This window comes from Ranitomeya imitator, chromosome 5, assembly GCF_032444005.1.
Source record: "Ranitomeya imitator isolate aRanImi1 chromosome 5, aRanImi1.pri, whole genome shotgun sequence".
NCBI lineage: Eukaryota > Metazoa > Chordata > Amphibia > Anura > Dendrobatidae > Ranitomeya > Ranitomeya imitator.
Window position 1 is genome coordinate 176,263,917 of NC_091286.1, and position 13,913 is coordinate 176,277,829.

The 13,913-nt window shown below is 47.6% G+C and overlaps 1 protein-coding gene across 7 annotated transcripts in view; it reads right to left on the bottom strand.

Annotated features, from left to right (window-relative positions):
- The window catches only part of TMEM181 (transmembrane protein 181), a 325,398-nt gene that overhangs the window by 269,421 nt on the left and 42,064 nt on the right, over positions 1-13,913 (bottom strand). The window contains exon 1 of one of the 7 annotated variants that reach the window (XM_069769352.1): positions 11,504-11,555. The exons of 1 other annotated variant lie outside the window; for it this stretch is intronic. In XM_069769352.1, the coding sequence (XP_069625453.1) occupies positions 11,504-11,529 (26 nt within the window). In that variant the 5' untranslated portion in view covers positions 11,530-11,555. 5 more of the 7 variants (XM_069769353.1, XM_069769354.1, XM_069769351.1 and 2 more) reach the window with 5 other exon arrangements.

Below are 13,913 nucleotides of genomic sequence, written 5' to 3' on the forward strand. Positions count from 1 at the left end.
ACTGGACCGTCCACCTTCAGTTCTTCGATGAGGTGGTACCAGCTCCTCTTCGGCCATGCTGGAGCTACTAAGATAGCCTGGACCTGATCGTCCCGGATCTTCCGGAGGGTCTTCGCAAGTAACAGTATTGGAGGGAACACGTATGCTAGATGGAACTTCCAAGTATGAGACCTGTCCTTGGGGTTTAGGGAGAAGTAGTTCTCGACCTGTGCATTCTGGCTGGATGCTAGAAGGTCTATATCGGGAAGACCCCATCTGTCTGTCAACATTCTGAAAACGTCCGCCTTCAGGCTCCACTCTCCTGGATGCAAGTCATGACGACTTAGGCGATCTGCATGAATGTTCACTGACCCCCTGAGGTGTATCGCTGAAAGTGAGAGGAGATGTTTCTCTGCCCAGCAAAATATTCTGTTTGATATTGCTCTTAATTGGTTGAACTTCGGACTTCCCTGGTGTTTTAGATGCGCAACAGTCGTCATATTGTCCGAGTAAATTCTGACATGTTGACCTATAATGAGACTGCTGGCTGCCAGAAGGGCCCTCTCCACTGCCAACAATTCTCTGGAGTTGGAGGAACTGGAGCTTTCTCTCTGATTCCAGTGACCCTGGAATGGGATTTGCGAGACCACTGCTCCCCAACCTTTTTGACTGGCGTCTGTTGTCACCGTAATCAGCGGATCTTGCACCCAGTCTACTCCTTTCAGCAGGTTTGATTGGATCGCCCACCAGGTTAACGAGGCCTTTACCTTCCCTGGAGTGTAAACTCTTCTGTTTAGGGAATTTGGATTCCCGTTCCAGTTCCCTAAGATGTGTGCCTGCAGAACTCTGGAGTGGCTCTGAGCCCACTGGACTGATTGTATACAGGCCATCATCGACCCCAGAAGAGACATCGCAGCCCGTAGAGTCGGAGAACGTTGTTTTCTGAAGTGTGAGACCTTGGAAATTAGATTTATCCGATGTTCCTCTGGTAGGAAGGATTTTTGACCTTCTGAATCCAAGAGGACTCCGAGGAATTTCCTCACCTTTGATGGTGATAGCTGAGACTTTTTTAGATTTGGAATCCAACCCAAAAGCTGTAAGATGTTCAGAGTTTTGGAAATTCTCTGATTGAGAACTTCGGTGGAAGGACCAATTATTAACAGGTCGTCCAAGTACGGTACTAAAGCGATGTCTTGGCTCCTGATATGGGCTACTGCTTCCGCCATGACTCTGGAAAACACCCTTGGGGCTGAGGAGATCCCGAAGGGGAGGACATTGTATTGGAAATGTAAGATTTTTTGGTTGAATTGGACCGCAAATCTTAGGTATTTCCTGTGACGAGGATGCATTGGAATATGGAAATAGGCATCCTTGAGGTCTATTGTTGCCATATATGAATGACGAGCTATTAGAGGGATGGCTGTTTTTACTGACTCATCTTGAACTTGCGGTAGGTTATGTATTTGTTGAGAGCTTTCAGATTATAATCCGAGATTGCCCGGAAGGCTTTTTTATCATGAAGATACGGGAATAGTGTCCTTCCCCTAGCTCGTTCACCGGGACCATGGAAATAGCTCGAGTCTAGCAAGTCCTGTATTCCAGCCATCATCAACTTTTGAGTCTCCAGAGATGACGGGGAGGTGACTCAAGATCCTGGGAGGAGGCGCATCGAACTCTATCAGTAGACCCTGTTGGATAACACTCACCACCCAGGGGCTGTTGGAGATATTCTGCCAACTGTGAACGAAGTTCAAAAGGCTCCCCCCCCACCGGATCGGAGTCATTGCTTTTCTTGTTGTGTTTGTTGGGGAATAAGGATGTTTTTAGGCTTCCCCTTAGCATAACTCGACCTCCCGGTTTTTCCTTTCCCTTTACCCTGGGAGGGCTGGGGCTGGGAGGGTAAAAAAAAAAAACGCTTCCTGGGAGGTCTCTGTTCAGGAAGGGTTTTCTTTCTGTCTGTGGCTTTCTCTAAGATGTCATCTAAGGAGGGCCCAAACACGTAGTCACCCTTAAAGGGAATAAAACATAGTTTTATTTTTGAAGTAACGTCTCCGCTCCACATTTTTAACCAGAGAGCTCTTCTGGCTGAATTTGTCTGGACCAAGTATCTGGCGGCCACCCAGATAGATTCCAGTGAGGCGTCTGCAAGGAACCATGTTGCTCTGTGCAAGATAGGCAAGGAGTCCAGTACCTCCTCTCTCGGGGTACCCTGAGAGATGTGGCTTTCTAACTCTTCTATCCAACGGAAGAGAGAGCGGGCCACGCAGGTGGATGCTATATTGAATCTGAGGGCCGAGGTAGACGTTTCCCAGGACTTTTTGAGAAGGCTCTCAATCTTCCTATCCAAGGGGTCCTTTAATTGGGAAGAATCTTCGAACGGCAGAGCCGTCTTCTTAGCCACTCTAGCCACCTGGACATCAACTTTTGGGATGGTCCATTTTATTGAGTCCTCATCAAGAGGAAACCGATGTTTAAAATCTGGAGGCGTTGTTAGCCGTTTCTCGGGCGATTCCCATTCATTATTAATCATATCTATTATGCTTTTATGGACGGGAAACCCAGGTTGTTTTTCACTATGTATACCGAACAGTTCGTCTTGTATAGACTGAGGAACTGATTCCTCTTTTAGCCCCATGGTGTTCCTCACTGCAGACACCAATTCCTCAGTATATTCAGAGGAAAAAAGGTATTTCCTAATTTCTGCAGATTTATGGGGTAACATCTTCCCATTTGACACAGGAAGACGTATAAGACCCCTCAGACTCTGACTCAGAATACTCCTGGATTTTCCTCTTTTTGGGGAGTGATGGACCAGGTGAGGATGGTGGTGGCGGTGGAGGTGGGGCGAGTGTGGCCAAAGAGGTTTGAACCTCCTGCCTAACCAAGGAGCGAATTTCATCAATCAATGAAGGGTGTTCCGCTCGGACGATTTTACCCGTACAAGGTTGGCACAACTTTTTCTCCCAATCTAGTGGCATTTTCACATTACAGGTAGCACATTTGCGTTTGGTAATGTTTTTAGGGCCAGGCTTGACTCCCTGCAATGAGAGAGGAAGCAGTGTAAGAAGGTATATTTAAATGTACCTTTAAATGGGCCCCCCTCTGCCACACTTACTAGGGCTTGAGGAGCGCTGGGCTCTGCAGCTGCAGGGCAAGACGAATCCATGCTACAGCAGGCTTACCTGAGACGTCTTCGCAGCTTATATAGAAAACTAGCTGAAGAGCCCGGCGTTGCCTGGGCAGAGTAAATATCTGTGGTTAGTTATAGCACCTCACTTCTCTTATTTTCCCAATCACATCTTTCATTTTCCCCCTCACATCTCTCATTTTCTCCCTCACACCTCTCATTTTCTCCCTCACTCCTCTCATTCCCCCCTAACACTTGTCATTTCAACCTCACATCTGTCATTTTCTGATCACTCCACTATTTTCCCTCACTCCTCTCATTTTGCACTCACACCTTTTCATTTTCACCTCACACCTCTCATTTTCACCTCAGTATATACATGTTTGTCATCTCCCTTATATATAGTATACACCTGTATGTCATCTCCTGTATATAGTATATACCTGTATGTCATCTCACCTGTATATAGTATATACCTGCTGTGTGTCATCTCCCCTGTATATAGTATATACCTGTATGTCATCTCCTCCTGTATATAGTATATACCTGTATGTCATCATCTCCTATATATAGTATATACCTGTATGTCATCTCCTATATATAGTATATACCTGCTGTGTGTCATCTCCCCTGTATATAGTATATACCTGTGTGTAATCTCCTCCTGTATATAGCATATACCTGTATGTCATCTTCTATGTATAACATATACCTGTATGTCATCTCCTCCTGTATATAGTATATATCTGTGTGTCATTTCCTCCTGTATTAGACCTCGTTCACACATTATTTGCTCAGTATTTTTACCTCAGTATTTGTAAGCTAAATTGGCAGCCTGATAAATCCCCAGCCAAAAGGAAGCCCTCCCCCTGGCTGTATATATTAGCTCACACATACACATAATAGACAGGTCATGTGACTGACAGCTGCCGTATTTCCTATATGGTACATTTGTTGCTCTTGTAGTTTGTCTGCTTATTAATCAGTTTTTTATTTTTGAAGGATAATACCAGACTTGTGTGTGTTTTAGGGTGAGTTTCGTTTGTCAAGTTGTGTGTGTTGAGTTGCGTGTGGCGACATGCATGTAGCGACTTTTGTGAGATGAGTTTTGTGTGGGGACATGCGTGTAGCAACTTTTTGTGTGTCGAGTTGCATGTGACAGGTTAGTGTAGCAAGTTGTGTGCAGCAAGTTTTGTGCATGCCAAGTTTTGCGTGTGGCGAGTTTTATGTGTGGTGCCTTTTGAGTATGTGCAAGTTTTGTGTGAGGCAACTTTTGCATGTGTTGCAACTTTTGTGCATGTGGCAATTTTTCCGCGTGTGCAAGTTTTGCGTGTGGAGAGTTTTCCATGAGGTGAGTTTTGCACTTGTGGCGAGTTTTGCGTGAGCCTAGTTTTTGCATGTGGCGAGTTTTGCGCTTGGCGAGTTTTGAGCGGTGACTTTTGTGTTTCGACTTTTATGTGGTGAGGTTGGTGTATGTGTGGTGAAATGTGTGCTGAGGGTGGTATATGTGTTCAAGCACGTGGTAGTGTGTGGCACATTTTGTGTGTGTTCATATCCCCGTGTGTGGTGAGTATCCCATGTCGGGGCCCCACCTTAGCAACTGTACGGTTTATACTCTTTGGCGCCATCGCTCTCATTCTTTAAGTCCCCCTTGTTCACATCTGGCAGCTGTCAATTTGCCTCCAACACTTTTCCTTTCACTTTTCCCCATTATGTAGATAGGGGAAAAATTGTTTGGTGAATTGGAAAGCGCGGGGTTAAAATTTCACCTCACAACATAGCCTATGACGCTCTCGGGGTCCAGACGTGTGACCGTGCAAAATTTTGTGGATGTAGCTGCGACGCCGCCAACACTTTTCCTTTCACTTTTTTCCCCATTATGTAGATAGGGGCAAAATTGTTTGGTGAATTGGAACGCGTGCGGTTAAAATTTCAACTCACAACATAGCCTATGACGCTCTCGGGGTCCAGACGTGTGACTGTGCAAAATTTTGTGGCTGTAGCTGCGACGGTGCAGATGCCAATCCCGGACATACACACACACACATTCAGCTTTATATATTAGATAAGCCTGCACCAGCGCGTGGCAATTAGCCGCCCCTCCCCCTCCGCAGTCCCAGGCAGGCGTGCGAGGATGCAGCGTGCCTCGCACGCCGTTCGGTGATCCATAGCGCTGGACTGTGTCGCTCCTGTACAGGAGCGCCGACCCAGAAGTGGAGAGTCACCTGACTTCCGGGTCGCTGAACAGCGTGCGCTGGAGGGGGAGACGCCGGAGAGCTCAGGGAGGCCTCAGTTGGGCTCACCGACCAGCTTTGTCCCCGCAAGATGACGCAGGAGGACCGGGAACGCGGTCCCAGAATCCAGAGGAGACGGGAGGCACAGCGCAGGAAGAAGCCACGGGGGGCCCGACCATTAGTGCCCGGCAAAGAAAATAAAAACCAGGTACACTGCTAGAGCCGCCGCTGCAGCGCACCAGGAACCTCTCCATGCCCCATGGGGGACAGGAAAGACACTGGTTAATGGGAGGTGGGAGGGGTTTTTAACCTCTTGTGCTTCCTGTCCCCCATTAGGGTATGGAGACAACCTCCTGGTGGCTGTCGTGGAAGGCTACTAGAGAAAAAATTTAAATAGAAAATGCATTAATATTTAAAGTACAAGTATGACTTTTATAGGGGTTAAGTCCTATTTATGAATGTATAAGTGATTTGAGTTTTGTAGGTGACTCACTCCCTTCATAAAAAACAGAAATTCTGTGATTTTCACAATATCACTTTGTTAGGAATTTTCTTTTCCTTTTTCCAGTACAGTATTTGGTAAACAATGTCTAACAGCGGTGGAGGCCACGAGGGCAACATCACTACATGCTGCATCCACTGTTCACTAGACGCCATCCAACGATTACTGCATAGACTTTTGATTATCTACAGCCACCCTACACTTTATTTCCATCTCCATCTTCCAAAATATGTTACTGATGAAGGTCTCCTGTTGGGACTGAAACGTCTGACTATTCTGAGACTGAATAAAACCAATTCCTTCTCATTGCAAAGTTGAGTGCAGGGTTCTGATTTATATATCCACAAGATAAATAGACATGCTGTGGTCTGGAAAGACGCACCGCATGTCCGTCTCAGCAGGTGATCCGCAGTCGGCTGTGCACACATAGTGGGCATGGCATTTCAAGAAATCCCAACCACTCTGCTGTAACAGCTGGACGCTGCGCAAGTACGCAGCGTCCAACCCACAGCGTTTAGTGACCATACCTCAACATATGCAGGGATTACCAAATAAACAGGCAATCCTCACATGTGTTGTGGTTACAGACAAAAAACATGCAGCCTCAGGGACTGGGATATATTATCCCAGCACGCCCAGACACTCTGATAACATGTTATACGAACAAGTTCGCTCATCACTATTAAGGAGTTAAAAGCACATTACAAACTATGGTGGCCAATATAGAAACAGTGTGAAAATATGCACAAGTGCCTTTCTTTATCGGATCCCTTTATGTGCAAACCTACAAGCCTAATATTTATTTAGGAGGTTTATAGGTTAGTGGATACTGTGCAGAGGTGACCAGGAAGGCAGAACGGTCAGCCACCCGTGACATCACAGTGCTTATAGAAACCTGTCTGTGCACTTTCACCAATGTACAACACTGCAGAATCGGGTCTGCGCACCTTCAATAATGTCATTCCTGTCTATCTGAAGACATATGAAGGCTCTTCAGATAACATAGCTACTTGTAAGAAAAAAACAAAATGATAACTTCATGTAAAATAAAAAAAAACGCCACATTATATACATGGGGAATGCAGGATATGTCAGCCACATAGTCTCGTCCTGGGTTTCAGCAGTGGGGAGATACCGAGAACAGCCCTTCCTTCTCCTCCAGCTAAGGTATTAAATAGGGCGTCAGGATTAGCAGTTGTATGGGCTTACTTACATGGACAGCATATTCTGGTCTCTGCCCAGCTAGGAGAATCGCAGCATGTACAGTACAATATAGAAACACTTGGGTCACACCTTACTGATGGCCTAGCCTTAGGATAGCTTGTATACAAACAGCTACGGTATATTAGGGCTTGTGCACAAGTTAAGTATTTTTTTACTTGCAGGTTTGGTTCAGAAAATAATGTGCTGCATGTTCATTCTCTGGGCCTTTTTCACCATTGACCTAACTCAAATCAGTAAAAAAAAAAAAAATGAAACGAAAAAACGCATCAACAACGCGCGTTTTTGCAGCTGTATATTTCCTGCTAAACAAATACAGAAATTTCTGCATCAATTTACTCATTGTGCGCATATAGCCTAATTGTGTAGCTGCTTGAGGTTTTCCTAGCACTCCTTGTATTACATCTTGACATTTTGGTTTTATCTGAGGTTAGCTACATTACGCTTAGGATAAGCCATGGCAATGAGATAGGTGTGGACCGCCACCTGCACCCATAGCGTACAGAGGGTATTTGCTCCGGCAGCTGGATGTAATCATGGTGAACAGAGCTTATGAAATGGAGCTGTTCTGCAGGATCCAGCAGTGGGTGCTACACAATGAATAAAGCTGAGCTTTGCAGCTCTGACGTAAGTGTTTCCAGTGATATCTGAGAGAGCAAATAGTTGGTCATTGGGGGAGAAAAGCGTTGGAGCCCACCAATCTCATATTGATGAAATAATATCAATATGGTGTAAACAGACACAGGTAGGTCAGTAGTATCAGATTTGTGAGGGTACAACACCCAGCACCCCCACCAATCACCTCTTATCACATCCAGTTGTGTGAAATAAGATTCGGTCTAACCTGTGTTTTCATCATTTAATTCTCTGCGGTTTCCAGGGTCTTTGGTCCAGTATGCAGTCCAACAGTGACTGACCGATATCAATGTATGCTCTCTATAATAAAGACCCCAGAAACAGCAAAGAATTCAATGATGAAATCAGTGAATCTCAGAAAAATATATGAAATTACTCTGCCCTATAATATGGTGCCTGCGGATTGGGCAGCATTTTCATGGCGACAGGCTCAGCAGTGGTTGGGGCCAGCAGTGTGCTCTCCTACATAGCACATCGTAGGCATTACACCAGACGGATCCGCCATGTAGGAGCTGCAGACATGACATTGACCTCTCCCTACTTTATATCAGATCTGATGACAAATTACCAAGGGACAACACGGTGGGTCAGAGTCCTCCAGGACAAGGGTCACTGACTGCACTCATTAATGGTACAGAGAGCGCTGCCAGGGGCCATAACTGGCCTGCCTCATTCCCAGTTACTTGTTGGCATGTGATGCCCACCTGATACGTCCCTCCCACTACCAGCATGTGCCGGTGAACGTTTTCTTCTCCACAAGTAGAGGCTGGCATTACCCAGGCACCATACAATGACCTGCTCCTGCCCAAACACTACAAGCAGGCGGATCTGTAAGGGCAGCGAATATCCTCAGACAGGACAGGGGTAACGCGGTGCACACGGGGGACTTCTCCATCACTGCAAGTACTTACGGCTCCATGACGCCCCCACAGCCGAGATCCCCTACGACGTCCCAGTAGCTCGCTGCCACCTCACTGCTGACCACGATTGTTGAGGGCACGCCCTCTTCCGTGTACGTCACCCACTCACCATGTGTACCGACAACCCGGCAGCCATGATGGTTTCTGGAACGGTGCCCTGTGTTGTCACCACGACCTCAGAGGACATGGAGGATGGGCGTTCATACGTACACTGCTCTGACGGGCAGCACTCACATGGGGTACGGGCGTTCATACGTACACTGCTCTGACGGGCAGCGTGTACATGGAGGACGGGCGTTCATACGTACACTGCTCTGACGGGCTGCGTGTACATGGAGGACGGGCGTTCATACGTACGCGGCTCTGACGGGCAGCGTGTACATGGAGGATGGGCGTTCATACGTACCCCGTTCTGACGGGCAGCGTGTACATGGAGGATGGGCCTTCATACGTACCCCGTTCTGACGGGCAGCGTGTACATGGAGGATGGGCCTTCATCCGTACACCGTTATGAGGCAGCATTGACATGGAGGATGGGCCTTCATACGTACACCGTTCTGAGGCAGCACTGACATGGAGGATGGGCCTTCATACGTACACCGTTCTGAGGCAGCACTGACATGGAGGACGGGCGTTCATACGTACACCGTTCTGAGGCAGCACTGACATGGAGGACGGGCGTTCATACGTACACCATTCTGAGGCAGCACTGATATGGAGGACGGGCGTTCGTACGTACACCATCATGAGGCAGCATTGACATGGAGGATGGGCGTTTATACGTACACCGTTCTGAGGCAGCACTGACATGGAGGACGGGCCTTCATACGTACACCGTTCTGAGGCAGCACTGACATGGAGGACGGGCGTTCATACCTACCCCGTTCTGAGGCAGCACTGACATGGAGGATGGGCGTTTATACGTACACCGTTATGAGGCAGCATTGACATGGAGGACGGGCCTTCATACGTACACCGTTCTGAGGCAGCACTGACATGGAGGACGGGCATTCATACGTACACCGTTCTGAGGCAGCACTGACATGGAGGACGGGCGTTCATACATACACCGTTCTGAGTCAGCACTGACATGGAGAACAGGCGTTCATATGTACACTGTTCTGACATGCAGCACTGACATGGGGGACGGGTGTTCATACGTACACCGTTCTGAGTCAGCACTGACATGGAGGACGGGCGTTCATACGTACACCGTTCTGAGGCAGCACTGACATGGAGGACGGGCGTTCATACGTACACCGTTCTGAGGCAGCACTGACATGGTGTTATGAACTGGTGGTTTAGGAGCAACATGGGACGAGCTCTGAAGGAGGTGGTATCTGTACTGACCGCAGTCCCTAAGCTCAACACAACACTAGAAGTAGCCGTGGGATGCTCCTGTCACTCCCTAGGCACCTCGTCACAGCCTAAGAACTAACTACCCCTAAAGATAGTTTTCCTGTTTCTATCTTGCCTCAGAGAAAATCCCCAAAGGATAGATAGCCCCCCACAAGTAATGACTGTGAGTGGAGAGGGAAAAGACATACACAGAATGAAACCAGGATGTAGCACAGGAGGCCAGTCTAGCTAGACAGATAGGACAGGATAGAATACTGTGCGGTCAGTATTAAAAACTACAAAAATCCACACAGAGTTTACAAAAATCTCCACACCTGACTAAAGGTGGAAACAGGAACACATGGGCTACTTGCACAGTAAACAAGTCTGTATGATCATGTTCACACACCACCAAGAAACCTGAAGACACTGCAACATTTTTTCAAACTGAGTGTTTTTGGTTTCACTATTCTCTTTTGTGTCTTCAGGTTTCTTGGTGGTGTGTGAACATGATCATACAGACTTGTTCACTGTGCAAGTAGCCCATGTGTTCCTGTTTCCATAATTGTTCTCTTGTGTCTACAAGACTGGGGAGTTCCACCACTCCTCTTGGGCTATCTGCACAAAAGCTGTTCTACCCTGTATGCACACATGGATTTTTCCTCTCTGAACCCTGTTCACACAGGTTATATACAGATGATCAGGTTTTTAAATACATCAGATAGGGATTGCATACATTAGTTAGGACTGCTCTGATAAGGGTATACCGTGAAGATTGGTAGAGCAGCTTAGTATACATTTTTTGCAAAAAACGTATCAACCAAATACCCTGTTTTTTACATCTTTTACTAGCACTTGCGGATTACTGCAACATTTTTTCAAACTGAGTGTTTTTGGTTTCACTATTCTCTTTTGTGTCTTCACCTGACTAAAGGTGTAGAGGGCAAATCTGCTTCCCAGAGCTTCCAGCTTAACTGAATTAATCCATACTGACAAGCTGGACAAAACATAGAATGCACAGAACGAATAAGTCCACAACATGTGGACAGAAAAGAGCAAAGCAAGGACTTATCTTTGCTGAACTGGTCAGGATATCAGGAAAATCCAAGCAAAGATGTGAATCCAACCAGGAACCATTGACAAGTGGCACTGGCTGAAGGGAAGAGCCAGACATAAATAGCCGAGCAGAAAGACAATCAGTGGAAGCAGCTGCAGACTGCTAAATCCAAGGAACAGCCATTCCACTTAAAACCACCAGAGGGAGCCCAAGAGCAGAACTCACAAAAGTGCCACTTACAACCACCGGAGGGAGCCCAAGAGCGGAATTCACAACACATGGAGGTCAGGCGTTCATACATACACCGTTCTGAGTCAGCACTGACATGGAGGACGGGTGTTCATACGTACACCGTTCTGAGGCAGCACTGACATGGAGGACGGCGTTCATACGTACACTGTTCTGAGTCAGCACTGACATGGAGGACGGGTGTTCATACGTACACCGTTCTGAGGCAGCACTGACATGGAGGACAGCGTTCATACGTACACTGTTCTGACGGGCAGCACTGACATGGGGGACGGGCGTTCATACGTACACCGTTCTGAGTCAGCACTGACATGGAGGACGGGTGTTCATACGTACACCGTTCTGAGTCAGCACTGACATGGAGGACGGGTGTTCATACGTACACCGTTCTGAGGCAGCACTGACATGGAGGACGGCGTTCATACATACACTGTTCTGACGGGCAGCACTGACATGGGGGACGGGCGTTCATACGTACACCGTTCTGAGTCAGCACTGACATGGAGGACGGGTGTTCATACGTACACTGTTCTGAGGCAGCACTGACATGGAGGACAGCGTTCATACGTACACTGTTCTGACGGGCAGCACTGACATGGGGGACGGGCGTTCATACGTACACCATTCTGAGTCAGCACTGACATGGAGGACGGGTGTTCATACGTACAACGTTCTGAGTCAGCACTGACATGGAGGACGGGTGTTCATACGTACACCGTTCTGACGGGCAACACTGACATGGGGGACTGGCATTCATACATACACCGTTCTGAGTCAGCACTGACATGGAGGACGGGTGTTCATACGTACACCGTTCTGAGTCAGCACTGACATGGAGGGCGGGCGTTCATACGTACACTGTTCTGAGTCAGCACTGACATGGAGGACGGGTGTTCATACGTACACCGTTCTGAGGCAGCACTGACATGGAGGACGGGTGTTCATACGTACACCGTTCTGAGGCAGCACTGACATGGAGGACGGGTGTTCATACGTACACCGTTCTGAGGCAGCACTGACATGGAGGACGGGTGTTCATACGTACACCGTTCTGAGGCAGCACTGACATGGAGGACAGGCGTTCATACGTACACCGTTCTGAGGCAGCACTGACATGGGGGATGGGCGTTCACACGTACACCGTTCTGAGGCAGCACTGACATGGGGATGGGCGTTCATACATACACCGTTCTGAGTCAGCACTGACATGGAGGACGGCGTTCATACGTACACCGTTCTGAGGCAGCACTGACATGGAGGACGGCGTACATACGTACACTGTTCTGACGGGCAGCACTGACATGGGGGATGGGCGTTCATACGTACACCGTTCTGATTCAGCACTGACATGGAGGACGGGTGTTCATAGGTACACTGTTCTGAGGCAGCACTGACATGGAGGACGGGTGTTCATACGTACACCGTTCTGAGTAAGCACTGACATGGAGGACGGGTGTTCATATGTACACCGTTCTGAGGCAGCACTGACATGGAGGACGGGTGTTCATACGTACACCGTTCTGAGGCAGCACTGACATGGAGGACGGGTGTTCATACGTACACCGTTCTGAGGCAGCACTGACATGGAGGACAGGCGTTCATACGTACACCGTTCTGAGGCAGCACTGACATGGGGGATGGGCATTCATACGTACACCGGTCTGACGAGCAGCGTGGAAATGGAGGATGGGCTGCTTTTAGGCTGGGAGGGGCCTATATCAATGGCCCCTTACTAGTGTGAGAATAGCAGCCCCTAGCTGTGAGCTTTAGCAAGGCTGGTTGACAAAAATGTGGGAGACACCATGCTTTATTTTTAACTATTTAAATAATGAAAAAAAAGTGTGGGGACCCCTCTATTCTTGATACGTAGTACACACACGGATATCTCTGGTATCGTTTTTTTTTTTCGGTACCGAAAATAAATGGACGTGTGAAAGCGGCCTAATTGGGTTTTTCAGAACTTGGGTCTTTAGTATTAAATCAGTGGATGTCTGACAACCCCACTAAACGCTCAAGGAAGCCATATCTACAGAGAGTAAATGGAAGGGCACACCTCTGCACGCCATAGTGGCCGTTATCAGGTGCTGCTGCTCAGTTATCATTACATAGTAACATAGTTAGTAAGGCCGAAAAAAGACATTTGTCCATCCAGTTCAGCCTATATTCCATCATAATAAATACCCAGATCTACGTCCTTCTACAGAACCTAATAATTGTATGATACAATATTGTTCTGCTCCAGGAAGACATCCAGGCCTCTCTTGAACCCCTCGACTGAGTTCGCCATCACCACCTCCTCAGGCAAGCAATTCCAGATTCTCACTGCCCTAACAGTAAAGAATCCTCTTCTATGTTGGTGGAAAAACCTTCTCTCCTCCAGACGCAAAGAATGCCCCCTTGTGCCCGTCACCTTCCTTGGTAAAAACAGATCCTCAGCGAGATATTTGTATTGTCCCCTTATATACTTATACATGGTTATTAGATCGCCCCTCAGTCGTCTTTTTTCTAGACTAAATAATCCTAATTTCGCTAATCTATCTGGGTATTGTAGTTCTCCCATCCCCTTTATTAATTTTGTTGCCCTCCTTTGTACTCTCTCTAGTTCCATTATATCCTTCCTGAGCACCGGTGCCCAAAACTGGACACAGTA